Source organism: Eucyclogobius newberryi, unplaced genomic scaffold, assembly GCF_026437365.1.
Source record: "Eucyclogobius newberryi isolate DKJ021-1_F unplaced genomic scaffold, fEucNew1.0.hap1 SCAF_14, whole genome shotgun sequence".
Taxonomy (NCBI): Eukaryota; Metazoa; Chordata; class Actinopteri; order Gobiiformes; family Gobiidae; genus Eucyclogobius; species Eucyclogobius newberryi.
The window spans coordinates 25,647,299-25,661,216 of NW_027315768.1; the positions used below are offsets into that span (position 1 = coordinate 25,647,299).

The following is a 13,918-nucleotide window of genomic DNA, read 5'->3' on the forward strand; positions in this document are numbered from 1 at the left end:
TGACATCCAAACACTTTATTCCAGGGTCCCATGTACGGTATGAACCGAATTCCCCCCCAGCAGCACATATACGCCTACCAACCGCCCACTCACACCCCTCCTCTGCAGGCCGCACCTCCATGCATGTTTCCCCCTCAGGAACAGGTCTTTGGTACCCCACTACGCTTCGAATCCCCTGCTACCAGCCTCCTCTCCCCATATAGTGAAGAATATTATGCCCAACAAACTGCTGCTAACCCTTCGCTACCTGAGCCTGGCTACTTCACCAAACCATCGGTGGTTCCAGCCCACCCTGCAAAAAACCTTGACGGAAAATCAGTGGATTTTGGGAAGCTTTCATTTGGCCAAGCATCTGCTGAAGCGCCCAAAGTCCCTATTTTTGGAGCAGGTGTGGTTACCCAGTCTACCCCATCCCCTGCGTTTAAATTCAACTCCAACTTTAAAGCAAATGGTGGGGATTTTGCTTTTTCTGCATCGCAAACTAAACATTCAGAAAGCTTACTTGGTCTGCTAACCTCCAATCTTCCTAAAACGGAAGACAAGCCTACAACCCAGGACCAATCGGCTGGGGAAGCAAATATATTCACCTTTGGAAACAAGAGCGTTTCAAGTTTCTCTTTTGTTGATACTGATCAAAGTGTAAGAACTGGGAACCTATTTGGTAAGGCAGACCAGCCGTTTAAATTCGGAGAAGTGTCTAAACCTCTATTTGGGATGCAACAAGATGAGGAGGAAAGGGAATCAGACAGCGACAACGACAGTAGTCACGTTGAGGAAGATGACGATGGCCCACATTTTGAACCGATTGTTCCTCTGCCCGACAAAGTAGATGTAAAAACGGGTGAAGAGGATGAGGAAGAGATGTTTTGCAACAGGGCAAAGCTATTTAGGTTTGACACCGAGACAAAAGAATGGAAAGAGAGAGGAATTGGTAATGTTAAAATTCTAAAAAATAACATCAGTGGAAAGGTGAGACTCCTTATGAGAAGAGAGCAAGTTCTCAAAATCTGTGCCAATCACTACATTACCACCGATATGCTTTTGAAACCAAACTCTGGCTCTGACAAATCCTGGGTGTGGAACGCCGTTGACTATGCAGATGAGGAACCCAAACCAGAGCAGTTGGCAATTCGATTCAAAACTGTTGACGAAGCTGCACTTTTCAAATCTAGATTCGAAGAGGCACAGAAAATAGTGCGGGAAGCGCAAAGTGATCAGCCCAAGAGAAAAGAAGAAAGTGCCCCAACTTCACGCTCTGATTCACTGGCTGCGCAGTTTGCACGTAAAGAAGGGGAATGGAGGTGTGATGTCTGTTGTGTAACGAATAAACCATCAACTGTAAAATGCGCGGCTTGTCAAACTCCCAATCCCAATGCAAAATCAACAGACGTTGAAGCGCCGCCTGAGACCAAACCCAGTCCTTTTACATTCAAATTTGGAACAGATTCAACCCAGTCTAGCACTTCAAGTTCAGCTGGTGTTACTGCACACACCGATTCACTGGCGGCACAGTTTGCTCCTAAAGAAGGGGAATGGCGATGCGATGTCTGTTGTATTAAAAATAAACCATCTACTGGGAAATGTGCTGCTTGTCAAACTCCTAATCCCAATGCAAAGTCAACAGACGGTGAAGCTCTGACGGAGAACAAAAGCAGTCCATTTTCATTCAAATTTGGTGTAGATTCAACTCAAGCTAGCAGCACACAGGCAAGTTCATCAAGATTCTCTGGATTTAGTGGGTTTGGAGCGTCTATGCCGTCGTCATTCACTTTTGGCACAACCAAGCCAGTAGATGCTTCGGATAATGCTTTCTCAGGTTTCGGTGCTGGTTTCGGTGCTGGTTTTGGCAAAAAGTCTGACCAGTGGACATGTGAGGAATGCTCCGCCAAAAATGACACTTCAGCTGATACCTGCTCTTCATGCAAACTGATGAAAATGTCCACTAAGGCAGCTACAGTACCTCAACCATCTGAAACTAAAATTACTCCTGACCCTGCTATAAAGGACATTGATTTGGCAGCAAAGTTTGGCAAAAAACCCGGTCAATGGGACTGCGACACTTGTCTTGTTCGAAATGAAGCCTCAGCGGCTGCATGTGTGTCTTGTGGTACAGCTAATCCCATCCCGTTCGAAGCAAGGTTTGCCAAGAAGGAAGGAGATTGGGATTGTGACACCTGTCTTCTGAGAAACAACTCTTCGGCTCAAAAGTGCATTGCCTGCCAATCCCCTAATCCTAACGCTAAAGAAAGCACAAAAACTAGCACGGTTGCTCCTTCTGCATCTTCTGCATCTTCCTTTAATTTCAGTTTAAAGCCAAAATCTTCAGAAAGCCAGCCTTCTCCTGGTGGATTCACATTTGGAAGTACAGGCAGCTCTTTTCAGTTTGGTCAAAGCAAAGATAAAGAAAGTTCAGCTGCATCTTTCAAATTTGAAGGCCCACCGTCAAGTTCTAGCACTCCAACTTCTTCAGGGTTCTCCTTTTCAGTGCCAGCGGGGGGCTTTAAGTTTGGTACTCAAGAAGATACTTCAAAATATGCTCCTGAAGTTGAGGAGCCACCATGCAGCTCTGCATCTAGTTTCCTGAAAAGCATCGCAGACAAACACAATGAAGAAGCAGCTACAACAGAACCAGCTCCAAAAGCCGGCACTTTTAATTTCCCTGATTTCGCTAAAATGTCTAGCAGTGGCTTGAAATTTGGCGAAAATGACCCTAAAGAGACTGCTGCGACCAAACCAGAGGAGGAAAACCCACTAATATCTGGCAAGTCTACTGGTTTTAGCTTTGCAGATTTGGCCAGCTCGTCGGGTGACAGCTTCCAATTTGGTGAAAATGATCCAAGTTTTAAAGGCTTCACTCGAGCTGGCGAGCCGCTGTTCACCTCATTTCAAGCCACTCCCTCCAAAACCGAATCTAAAAAAGAGGGTGAAGAAGAAGACATGTACAAGACCGAAGAAAATGATAATATACAATTTGAACCGGTCGTCCAAATGCCGGATAAAATTGATTTGGTGACTGGTGAAGAAGATGAGGAGCTTCTTTACTCCCAGAAGTTAAAACTATTTAGGTTTGACGCAGATATTAGCCAGTGGAAAGAACGCGGTGTAGGAGTGCTCAAATTCCTCAAAAATAACAGCAACGGTCGCCTAAGGATTTTAATGCGAAGGGACCAAGTGCTAAAAGTGTGTGCAAACCATTGGATAACCACAACAATGAATCTCAAGCCCCTTGCCGGATCGGAGAAGGCGTTGATGTGGATGGCCAATGATTTCTCAGATGGAGATGCTAGGTTGGAGAAGCTAGCCGCCAAGTTTACATCAGTTGAGGTAGCACAGGAGTTCAAGCAGAAATTCGAAGAGTGCCAGAGACTTTTGCTCGATATTCCCTTACAGACGCCTCATAAACTTGTCGATACCGGACGGACAGCGCATCTCATCCAGAAAGCAGAAGAAATGAAATCCGGTTTGAAAGATTTAAAGTTATTTTTGACCGATGATAAGATGAAATTAAAAGAGGAAGGGGACGGGGACGGTAGTCTTGTAATAAAATCTCAAGGTGAAACGACAGGACCAGCGCTTGAATGGGACAACTATGACCTCAGAGAAGATGCACTAAACAATACCACCGACACATCTGTGTACGCATCGCCCGCCGCAAGCAGCCCTTTGAGGAAAAACCTGTTCTGCTTCGGCGAGGCATCAAGCGGCTTCAGCTTCAATTTCCAGCCTTTGATAAGTCCGTCAAAGTCTCCTGCTAAACTTAACCAAAGTGGAGCATCGGTGGGCACTGATGACGAGGATGGCGCCCAAGAGGAAGAGCGAGACGGACAGTATTTCGAGCCGGTTTGCACTCTGCCTGAACTGGTTGAGCCATCTACCGGGGAGGAGAATGAGCAAGTTGTTTTCTGCTACAGAGCCAAACTTTATCGCTACGACGTGAACCAGTGGAAAGAGAAAGGCATCGGCGATCTCAAGATTTTGCAGAATCTTACGACAAAACGTGTAAGACTTATAATGAGGAGAGCCCAAGTCCTTAAGCTATGCGCAAACCACTGGATAACGGCAACGATGAAGCTAGAACCAAAGAAGGGTGCAGAGAGTACATGGGTCTGGCTGGCTATGGACTTTGCGGATGACGCGAGTGGCAAAATCGAGCAGCTAGCTGTAAAGTTTAAGCTACAAGACACATCCAATACTTTTAAGCAGGTTTTCGACGAAGCTAAAATGGCACAGGAAAAACAAGAGCTGATGACACCAGTGACGCCCTTGGATACATCTATTATTACTACTTCTACTACTACCACTCCATCTAAAAGTGATACTGTCGTTTGTGGGGAGGCAGCCATTGCGATACTGGAAGAAACTACAAAAGAGAGAAGCAAACCATGCCCTGAGATCGTTTCGAGTCCAGCTGAAGACCAAGCGAGTTCAAGCAGCATAGCGAAAACAGTCATGTCTCCTCCCAAGTTTGTATTTGGTCCAGACAGCATCCAAAAGATCTTCGGTTCTCCAAAATCCACCTCGATCACGGCAGAGTCCATAACCACCAAAGCTAAAGGTTTTGGACTAACCTCGGGGGCGGAGACTCCAGCGTTCAAGATTCCCGATAACGGTAAGACCTTTTAATTTTGTGATGTTTAGAGAAGTCACAATATCGCATTTTAGTGTTATTTTTTCTGTGAGAAAAAAACACGATACGATACAAATCCCGATACTCGGAACTTGATACGACCCATGTCCTGAAAACCGGTGTTAAAAGTTGACTAAAATAATGTTTTGATTAATTAGAAATGCACAAAAGCATTAGAATTTTCATGTTCACACTGTCCTCAATATCAGATTACAACTGTCCTTTGATTAAGTCACATGTTCAACTCTTCAGATTCAGCCTTGATGCAGCAGACTGTAGGTTAAAAACTTGGCTATTTATAATGGCTTTTATGTTTAAAAGTATCACGATACTCATCTCTGTATCGATACACGTATCGCCAAGAAGTCCGTCACAATATATCGATATATCGAGCACAGCCCTATACGATATAATTTATTGTGGTGTTTAATTTACTGCAATGTAAATTTGATTAGGTCTTTAACTTTCAATTACTGTAAACATGCAAAAGGGATTTAGTTTGAGGTGAAATACAAAATTTTTAGCCATTTTATTGTATGCTACAAAAATACAAGAAATTATATTTTTTTGCAAGTCCTTTCGTCTTGGCCTTTTTATTGTCATACCAACTTTACAATTACAACAACCAATCCTCATCATGGTCATCCTTTAGGCCTGGACTTTAGACATTTCTATGATAACCCCATCGCATTTTGGAGCAGCACAACTACCACCCAGTTTGATCCGCCAGGTATTTTAACCACAGCAGTGTTTACCTGCTGGAACTTACTAGACCTAACCCAGGTGCACGGAGAGTGGGGCCCGACACACTAAAGCTAACGATGCATGAGTGTTGTGTGAAAAGGAACGTGCACAGAGCTCTAGGTAGAATAGAACTCTATTCTCTTAAATAACTCTTCAAGATGTTTAACAGAAGAAACTAAAATGACAATGGCAATATTGTGTGTTTCAATTTTTATTTTGCATGTTTTTGAGCTGTAGGTGTATGATCGACATTGTGTCCACTGTAATTGCATTAATATGCATTTACGCCCATATAAATGCATTGCATGCATTTAAAAACATGTAGAGCGCTGAAAACCACTGAATAGCAGGTATAGAAGCAGCAGATTTTATTGTTTGCAGAGGACATTATTGTCCCTAATTTCAAATTGCATTGCAAATAAATTCAATTGGCATTAATCTATACCACTTAGACGTATACTAAGTTCTTCACTGCAGTGCATCCTTCCATGTTGTATGGCTAGAGTTAGCCGTGGTAGAAGCGTGCATGTGTTGAAAGATGATATTCAAATATGTCAGTGGGGCTCCCGGTGAAGGAATGCCAACGTCACATAAACCATATTTAGATTAGGAAGTCTAGCAACAGTGTGAAATGCTACTCTGCTAAGTGTTGAATAAAACCTTGGCTCATGAATGGCTGCTCGCAAATGCAACAACCACAAAACGATCAACTAGAGTTTGACACAAACATACTTTTCTGTTTGAGTATTTTAATGATTAGATTTTACTCCTGAAAAACTATTCAGTGCTGCATATTTAATCAGTACACTTAAAGATGGTTGTGAAATGTATCTTTGCACTATATTTATCTAAACTAGTGCACCTCACTAACCTGTGCTTGGGGATGGGACGGGAGGAAACTGTGATAACAAAAATACCACAGTAGTTGCATATTTTTAGTTTTGGAAAACAAGTGGATTTGGATAGATTTTTCTCTATTCTTTGGCTATTTACATAATTTGTGCAATGATAAGTATATAATGACCAAAAATCTAAAATTCTTATCTAAAAGACTGAGGCGTACTGCTTTTCCCACCCACCCAGTGAAATAGATTTCCTCAGTCAATGCAGTCAAAAGCCCATACTGATACTGTGTCTTTTGAGTACCACTATATACCTTAATACCTGTGCTCTACCTTTTTTATTTTAATGCTACACTAGACTATCACAAGATGACAATGCACAGTGCAATGTTGTGTACACACAAACGCTAAGTTCTTGTTCTGCCTTGCATGAAAGATTTTTGAGTGAAACTAACTTTGAATCGAGTTGTTGGCTCTTGCATCTGAACTGTCTTGTGTCTTGGTTTGTAGCGTCTCCAGGGGCAGAAGGAGGAAGTGCGGGTTCAGACGAGGACTCTGATGTGGAGATTGTGTTCGTGAGAGAGCCCACTGCTGAACAGGCGGCTTTGGCCAAAAAACTCCAGCTCCCACTCACTTTCTTCTGCTACAAGAACGAGCCAGGCTACGTCAGCGATGAGTCAGAGGATGGTGAGCTTACAATAGTCACAATTTGTGTCACTGCAGTGGTTTACAAACTTAAAATTCTATCAAACTATATTAAATGTCTGGTCTGAAGTCTATACTGTATCTTAATAGGTTAGGGCGATAAGAGTAATCATAATTAATTATGACCACTAACTGGACTATACAGACTCTAAAAATCATGCAAAAAAACAATATCACAAAGTCGGTGGCATTAAATCAAAATAACAAATAATAAGCCTTTTATAATTTTCAGAAATAATACTCTTTTTTTTTTTTGGAAATGTATCTGATTCTTCATATTGTTCACACTTGACTTTGATTGGTTGAATCCAGCTGTCACTCACTCAGTTTGACAGAGGCTGACCAATAGAGGAGTGGGTGGGGGAAAGTATTTGAGCACAGAGCTGCACTAAAGAGTGGAGCACTGATGACAATTTGACGATGTCATTAAAATAGGTTGTCACGGGGATGAGATCACCATTCAGTCTTTAATTACAAGCCAGCGAAATAAGGCAGAATAAAATATAACATGAAGCCAATTTGGACAAGCTAGTTAGAAGCAGGACATATCAGTGGTTACGTAATAAATTCAATTAGTTCTTGAAGGGTCTTGAAGGTCACAAGAAAAAGACAAATTTGCTTTGATAACAGTAGTGTTGACCTTAAAGTGCCTATGACAGGTTGGACTATACTACTTGAACTGACAAGCAGTTAAGATAAATATATTTTGAATTTAGCTTGAAATGATAAAACATTTATCTCGGTATAGCAAATGTTTTAGGTTTATAATTTAACTTCCTGTTGATGACATCAGACACGGAAGTTACCCAGGAAACACTGGGCAAAAACCAAATTCTTATTGTGAACCTTTGTCATGACGTTAATTTCACTTGAGAAAATGCTTGACCACGAAAATGTTCCTAAAATTACGTGTCAATTACATGTGACTTCAGATGAGACGTACGAGTCAGCGGTGAAGGCTTTAAATGGAAAGCTCTACCTGGATCCTCCTCAGAAACGAGCTGCAGCGGCTGGAGATGGTACGTCAAGTTTCTGAGTGTGTGAGGGGACGTCGTGCAACCACAACAATCTCAAAATGTTGTGTTTACTGTCGTGTCCCGTCAGAAGCGGACTGTGTGATTGTGTGGGAGAAGAAGCCGACCCCGGAGGAGGAGCAGAGGGCGCGGAGTCTGCAGCTTCCCCCCCACTTCTTCTGCGGAATCGGCCCCGACAGCGACCCGGACCACGACAAGAACGAGGACTTTGAGACCGAGGTCCGCAAAGCTCAGCAAGACCTGGTACGGGACTAATACAGAATACCATTGCCATTTTAGTGGGGCAATTGTTAGTTTTGAAAGTAATATGCCCAATAATAATAAGTATAAGTATATGCCATATTGAGACCAACTATATATGATGCTAAAACTTTCTTTCAAACGGTACCGGTAATTGGTTATGTTTATCTGTTTATTAAGTGGTTAGAATAACAAAGTAAAATATAGCCGCAAGCGGCAATGATCGGCCCTCGCTACGCCACCGCCACGCCGCAAGAGGAGGGGGCGCTAACGCGGCCCAATTGTCCTTTTATTACGCCTACTGCTGAATCTGTGACGCTGTTACATCTTCTCCCCTTTGTTTTACCATCAAAAAGCAATTTTATTTTGAATTCTTGGCAAAATGTGCGGCTTTGCCGCACAGACACCGTGACTCTTTGAATAAAAATGTGGATACCTTTTGATGGTCCACCCCTGAAGATGAGTCTCACCAAATTTCAGGGTTAATAGGGCTAACGCCCTGAGGGGGAGTTTGTGAAAGTCTAAAGTGTAAACATGTTCTGGCGATTTCCCCATTGGAATAACATGGGAGGTTTTGGTCATTGCTACGGCAACGCCATAACAATTATGACATGGGTCTCACTGACTTTTTTGATGGGGATGCCAAAATTGAGTTGTGTGTCAAATTTCAGATAATTTCGCAAAACTAAACATTCAACCTCCATATAAAATCTGTAGGGGGCGCTGTGGCGCCAAATACATTTATTTCACTTCAAGTAGGTTTAGGGCAAAGAGTTTAACAACTGATTCTAATTTGACGCAATTCGGACTTTATCTGCGCAAACGGCAGAAATTTTAAATATGGGAGATTTCTGAAATTCTAGCTACAGTTTGCGGCTTCGCCGCACAGAGACCGTGAGAGGTATCAATGTAATTTGGATAACTTTTGATGTCCCACTCCTCAGTAGCATTTTCACCAAATTTCAGCTTTTTAGGGCCAACGCCCTGGGAGGAGTTTGTAAAAGTACGACGTTTGGAAAAACTCCGAAGTCATGTTTAGCCATTTTTGAAGCAATATGGCCGACATTTGGTTGGGCAGACGGCGTTGCCGTAATAATATTTTTTACTTCTCTTGTCACCATCTACCTCTGCGCCAAATTTCATGATTCTACGATCAGATTTTTTTTGGGTCATTTCCCATCCCTCAATGCATTTTTGGTACATTTGGGGGCGCTGACGCGCCAATTTTTTAGATTTTAGAAAAGGGAAATAGCCAGAATGTAGAGAGGCACGATTTTTAGAGGTGTGAACATTTTTGTGACTTTTCGTCAATGTTCACTGGGTGAAAAATGGGGGGGTTGGTCCCGAGAAGAAGAAGAAGAAAGAATAATATTCCGATGCGAAAACAATGTTTCCCATTTTTCAAATATCATAAACTATACATTTTCGGAAAGCGCTCGCGCTTTCCTACCTCATGGTGTGGGTCCCTGGTCACTGACGGGTACTTTCGATAATTTTGAGTGGGCTCCGCCCACTTTGTGTTTTTGGCCCTCTATACAGTAATAATGTTCAATTTTTGCATTACATGCTTATATGCACGGAACATGCAAGAGATGGGGAACGTATTCGTGAGCTACTTAGCGCAAATGAGTGCTTTATATGGGGATGACGACCGCTTCGTGGTCGTCATCCCAATGTAAAGTGCTCGTTTAGTGCAAACTTTTGCACGGGCTTCGCCCGTTTACAAACGGTAATGTTCCATTTTCCTACAACTAATTAGCATGCACGGGGCGTGCATGAGTGAAGGAGTGCGTTAGTGAGTGTTCGGAAGTGGGCGAGCGCTTCGCGCTCGATTTCGTGCGCACTACGTGCGCACTTTCGCAGCCGTGCTTCGCACGGCCTTACGAGACTAATAGGCCTCTCGCCAGCTTGTGGCGCTCGGGCCTAATTACTGAAAACTCTAAAAATACACCCACTGCTGCTGATTCAACTAAAACATTTTCTCTGTTCTGCCTTATTAACAGCTGTAAATAAGAGTGTTATAAAAACTCTTAGTAAAAAACATAACTTATTATTTGTATTAAGAGTATTAGAGGTTTTTTTATTATTATACTTCTGTGCCTTTTCCCCATTGTGGGACAAATAAAGGTTATCTTATCTTATTCAGCTGGCAAATCACCAAAGTTATAAGTGATTCTCCTCCAGATACAGTCACAAAGCAGAGCAAAAGAGCAAACAACTGTTGCATTTCCATTGCAAAAAGTCGCAAAATGTATATGCATAAAAGCCACAGTTTTTGCTGCACATTTACTTTTTTCCACGTTTTGGATTGTACAAAGCCACGTGTGATGACAGCTCGTGGGAAACTCTTAACGCTGCTTCGAGTCATATGTTTTTAGCCAATCGCTGTCTCCAATTGCTCATCTTGCTTGTGTTTACTTCCCCAAACAACAAATGAAATGTATAGCTGCTTCTGTGAATGAGAGGGAGCAGAGTCTCATCAATCATTGCTGCGACACAGTAAACTAAAGAGCCACGTTACATTGACGGTGACTAGAACACCGTTAGGGCAGAGGAAAAGTAGTAAGATTACCTGACAAAAATTATATTAGTAATGCGTTATACTTAAACGCTGTTATTCCCAACATTGGTTATGTACAAATAAAAGTTATGTTCTAAATTTGACTGCAAAAGTAAGCTAAAATGTTGTTTTCTCTCTGGGTTACCAGAATGCAATGTAAACAATTAGAGATTCTCCTAACTCCTGATAAGCAATGGTGCAAACATTTCATTCCTTACGATTAAGTTTAGGGTGAAAGTTTGGTTTCTCTAATTCTTAAATAAACAAACAAAAATAGACACTTTGAATGTTTTATTTCAGGATGCAGAGTTACAAGGCTCCACAAAGACGACTTCAAGTGAACCTCCTCAACTCTCAGAAGAGCAGGCATCAGGCAGCACAGAGGCCTCAACAGCGCCCCCTGTCTGTGAGACTCTGAGTGAAACACCACCTCCCATCACCAGCATCACCAGCATCACCGCCATCGGCAGCATTAGTGCCATCACTAGCAGCCTCGCCGCCATCGGCAGCACCACCACTATCACTAGCAGCAGCCCCGTCGGCATCGGCAGCATCGTCACCACCGCTGCCAGCACCAGTAGCAGCAGCATCGGCATCAGTGCCATCGGCAGCGGCAGCGCCATCACCACCATCACCACCACCACCAGCAGCAGCAACAGCGGCGCCCCGATCGACCTGTCCACCAAGAAAAGCTCTGAACCAGAGACAGAAAAGGACACTGCAGCCCCTCAGGGTGAGACAAACTACAATACTAGAGTGGCACAATTTGGGGAAAATATCGAATTGTCTATGTATTGTCATTGTAATTAGAGTTGTGATTCTGTTCAAAGTTCACATTTTATCATGTCCAGGAGAATTGTAAGACTGAAATATAAACTGACCAGTGGAAAAAGGTGACAGCCGTTGCAGATTTCTAGAATAATTACTTATACTATTTTACTTAATAATTAGTTAACTATTTGCCTGAAAATCTGATTTTCTCACTCACCCATGAGTGTCTGTTATAATACACAATATGGGGCAAAAGCAGTTCCCTTGTGATTTTGTAAAGAATCTATGTAACTTCATGCATTCAAGAGCCTTTGAGATGATAAAGATAAATTAAGTCTTAACAAATATGGTTATTTTAGACTTCTCAGTAAAAAAAACATTGTTTTATTATTAATAGTACAACTTCAGTAGAGAATCACACCAGCCCAGCCCGGTGTCACCGCTTGCCAGTCCGCCCATGATCTGTGGTTTGCAGAAGTATTCATAGAAACCTTTACACATGTTGTCACGTCACGACCACAAACTTCAATACATTGAGTTGCTCTTTCACAAAAAATGCAATACAAAGTGACACACAGTTGAGAAGTGAGAGGGAAATTATCTAGTTGTTTTATTTAAAAAAAATCATGCATAAAGTTGGTTCAAGAGAGAGAAGATGCAGATCTTAGGGTTGGATTTAACCAGAAGATTCTGTTTCTTACTTTTCCAGGCCTCCCATTCAGCTTTGACTCTGTGGGCGGCTTCTCCTTTGCGGATTTGGCCCAAAACACAGACGAATTTGCATTTGGAAATACAGGTAAGCCTTTTTACTTTTCATAAACAAATGAGAAATATCCAGTTTCACTTCTCATGCCTGACAGCTAGGGGGCAATACTGTTCTTCTTACATGTGTGGGACAAATAAAGGCTTATCTTCTGTCTGGGTGGGGCCCAAGGTAGACGTTGTTGTTTGCTATTGACGTGAACGTGGAGTTTGCTGAACAAAACTACCAGAACTAAATGTGGAGTTATCATTTGGACTAACATTGGTAGCAGAGAATGAGTAGTAACTACAGAGTCCCGCCATCGTTTGAAGAGGGAAAACCCTATGAAAGCTGGAAGAATGAAGTCGGCATGTGGATTAGAGTTACCGATTTGGAGGAAAAAACATGAGAGTGAGAGTGTTCAAATAATTGAGGAAAAGAAAAACGACTGCGCTTAGAAATCAATATAATCAAAGAACTAATTCAAACTAAAAGTGTTGTGGTCTGAAACTTAAGAGCGGCTTGCAGACTGCCTTACTAAAAAGGTAGCTTCCTCAGCCATGCTACATAAAGCTCTCCATGAAGGACATTGGACTGTTAAATGACTGTTAAACAACAACACTTTATACATTTTTTTTTTTTAAAACAGCAAAGAGTGAGTTTAAGTTTATAAAGTTTGACTTCTCATGCCTGACAGCTAGGGGGCAATACTGTTCTTATCACCTGTGTTACATGTCTGGGTGGGAACGAAGGTAGACGTTGTTTGCTGAATAAATCTACCATAACTAAATGTGGAGTTATCATTTGGACTAACAAGATGTGTTATTAAACTTGTACTTGTTTTCTTTTACAGATGCAAACTTCTCCTGGGCCAACGCAGGAGCCACTGTTTTTGGGACTAGCGCCAACACAGCATCAAAATCAACTGGTGGAAATGAAGATAATGAGGGAGAGGATGCTTCTAATGTGGACATTCACTTTGAGCCAATTGTGTCACTGCCAGAGGTAATGCACAAAGAGTTTATTAATCTTAAGAAAAACTTAGTTCAGAATCAGACTGATCTATATTTTCAAGATTCTGTATTCTACTAAACCCATGTTCACTGATTATAGGGGATTGGCTGTAATTTGTGCTTTTACTACTATTACTTTTAAATCAAATTACGATTAGAGTGAATTTAGATCGTATCATTTCAGCTGTTTTGAAGATATGCTAAATTTGAAAATGACAATTATTTTTTGGGCCAAAAGAGAGAGCGCTTCCTAACGTAAACTCACTTTCCAACAAACTGGATGAAATGGCATTGCTGATGAGGCAAAACGGAGCCTTTTCTTCATCTCCTGTTTTGTGCTTCACGGAGACGTGGCTCAGTGAGTCGGTCCTGGACTGCACCGTACAGCTAAAGGACAGACAAAAGGATCTCCAGGGGCCAAACAAAAGGCAGAGGAGTCTGTTTTTTACATTAACAGCGCCTGGTCTTCGGATGTGACTGTGTCTCCAAACACTGCTCTCTATCTTTTCATTAACTGCAAACCATTCTACTCTCCACTTGAGTTTGCGTCATTCATTCTGGCCGCTGTTTACATTCCACCGAGCGCGCTCACGAACCTGGTTTTGAGGAGCGGACCTTCCCTGACTCTTTGGGTATTATT

At 42.1% G+C, this 13,918-nt stretch overlaps 1 protein-coding gene across 3 annotated transcripts in view; it reads left to right on the forward strand.

The window, feature by feature from the left end:
* ranbp2 (RAN binding protein 2) overlaps positions 1-13,918 on the forward strand; it is a 30,464-nt gene that overhangs the window by 14,311 nt on the left and 2,235 nt on the right. Inside the window, exons 20-27 of one of the 3 annotated variants that reach the window (XM_072445125.1) lie at positions 25-4,609; positions 5,280-5,357; positions 6,724-6,900; positions 7,851-7,937; positions 8,023-8,195; positions 11,053-11,485; positions 12,233-12,319; positions 13,119-13,270. In XM_072445125.1, coding sequence (XP_072301226.1) covers positions 25-4,609; positions 5,280-5,357; positions 6,724-6,900; positions 7,851-7,937; positions 8,023-8,195; positions 11,053-11,485; positions 12,233-12,319; positions 13,119-13,270 — 5,772 coding nt within the window. The remainder of the gene's footprint in view (positions 1-24; positions 4,610-5,279; positions 5,358-6,723; positions 6,901-7,850; positions 7,938-8,022; positions 8,196-11,052; positions 11,486-12,232; positions 12,320-13,118; positions 13,271-13,918) is intronic. The other 2 variants (XM_072445126.1, XM_072445127.1) reach the window with 2 other exon arrangements.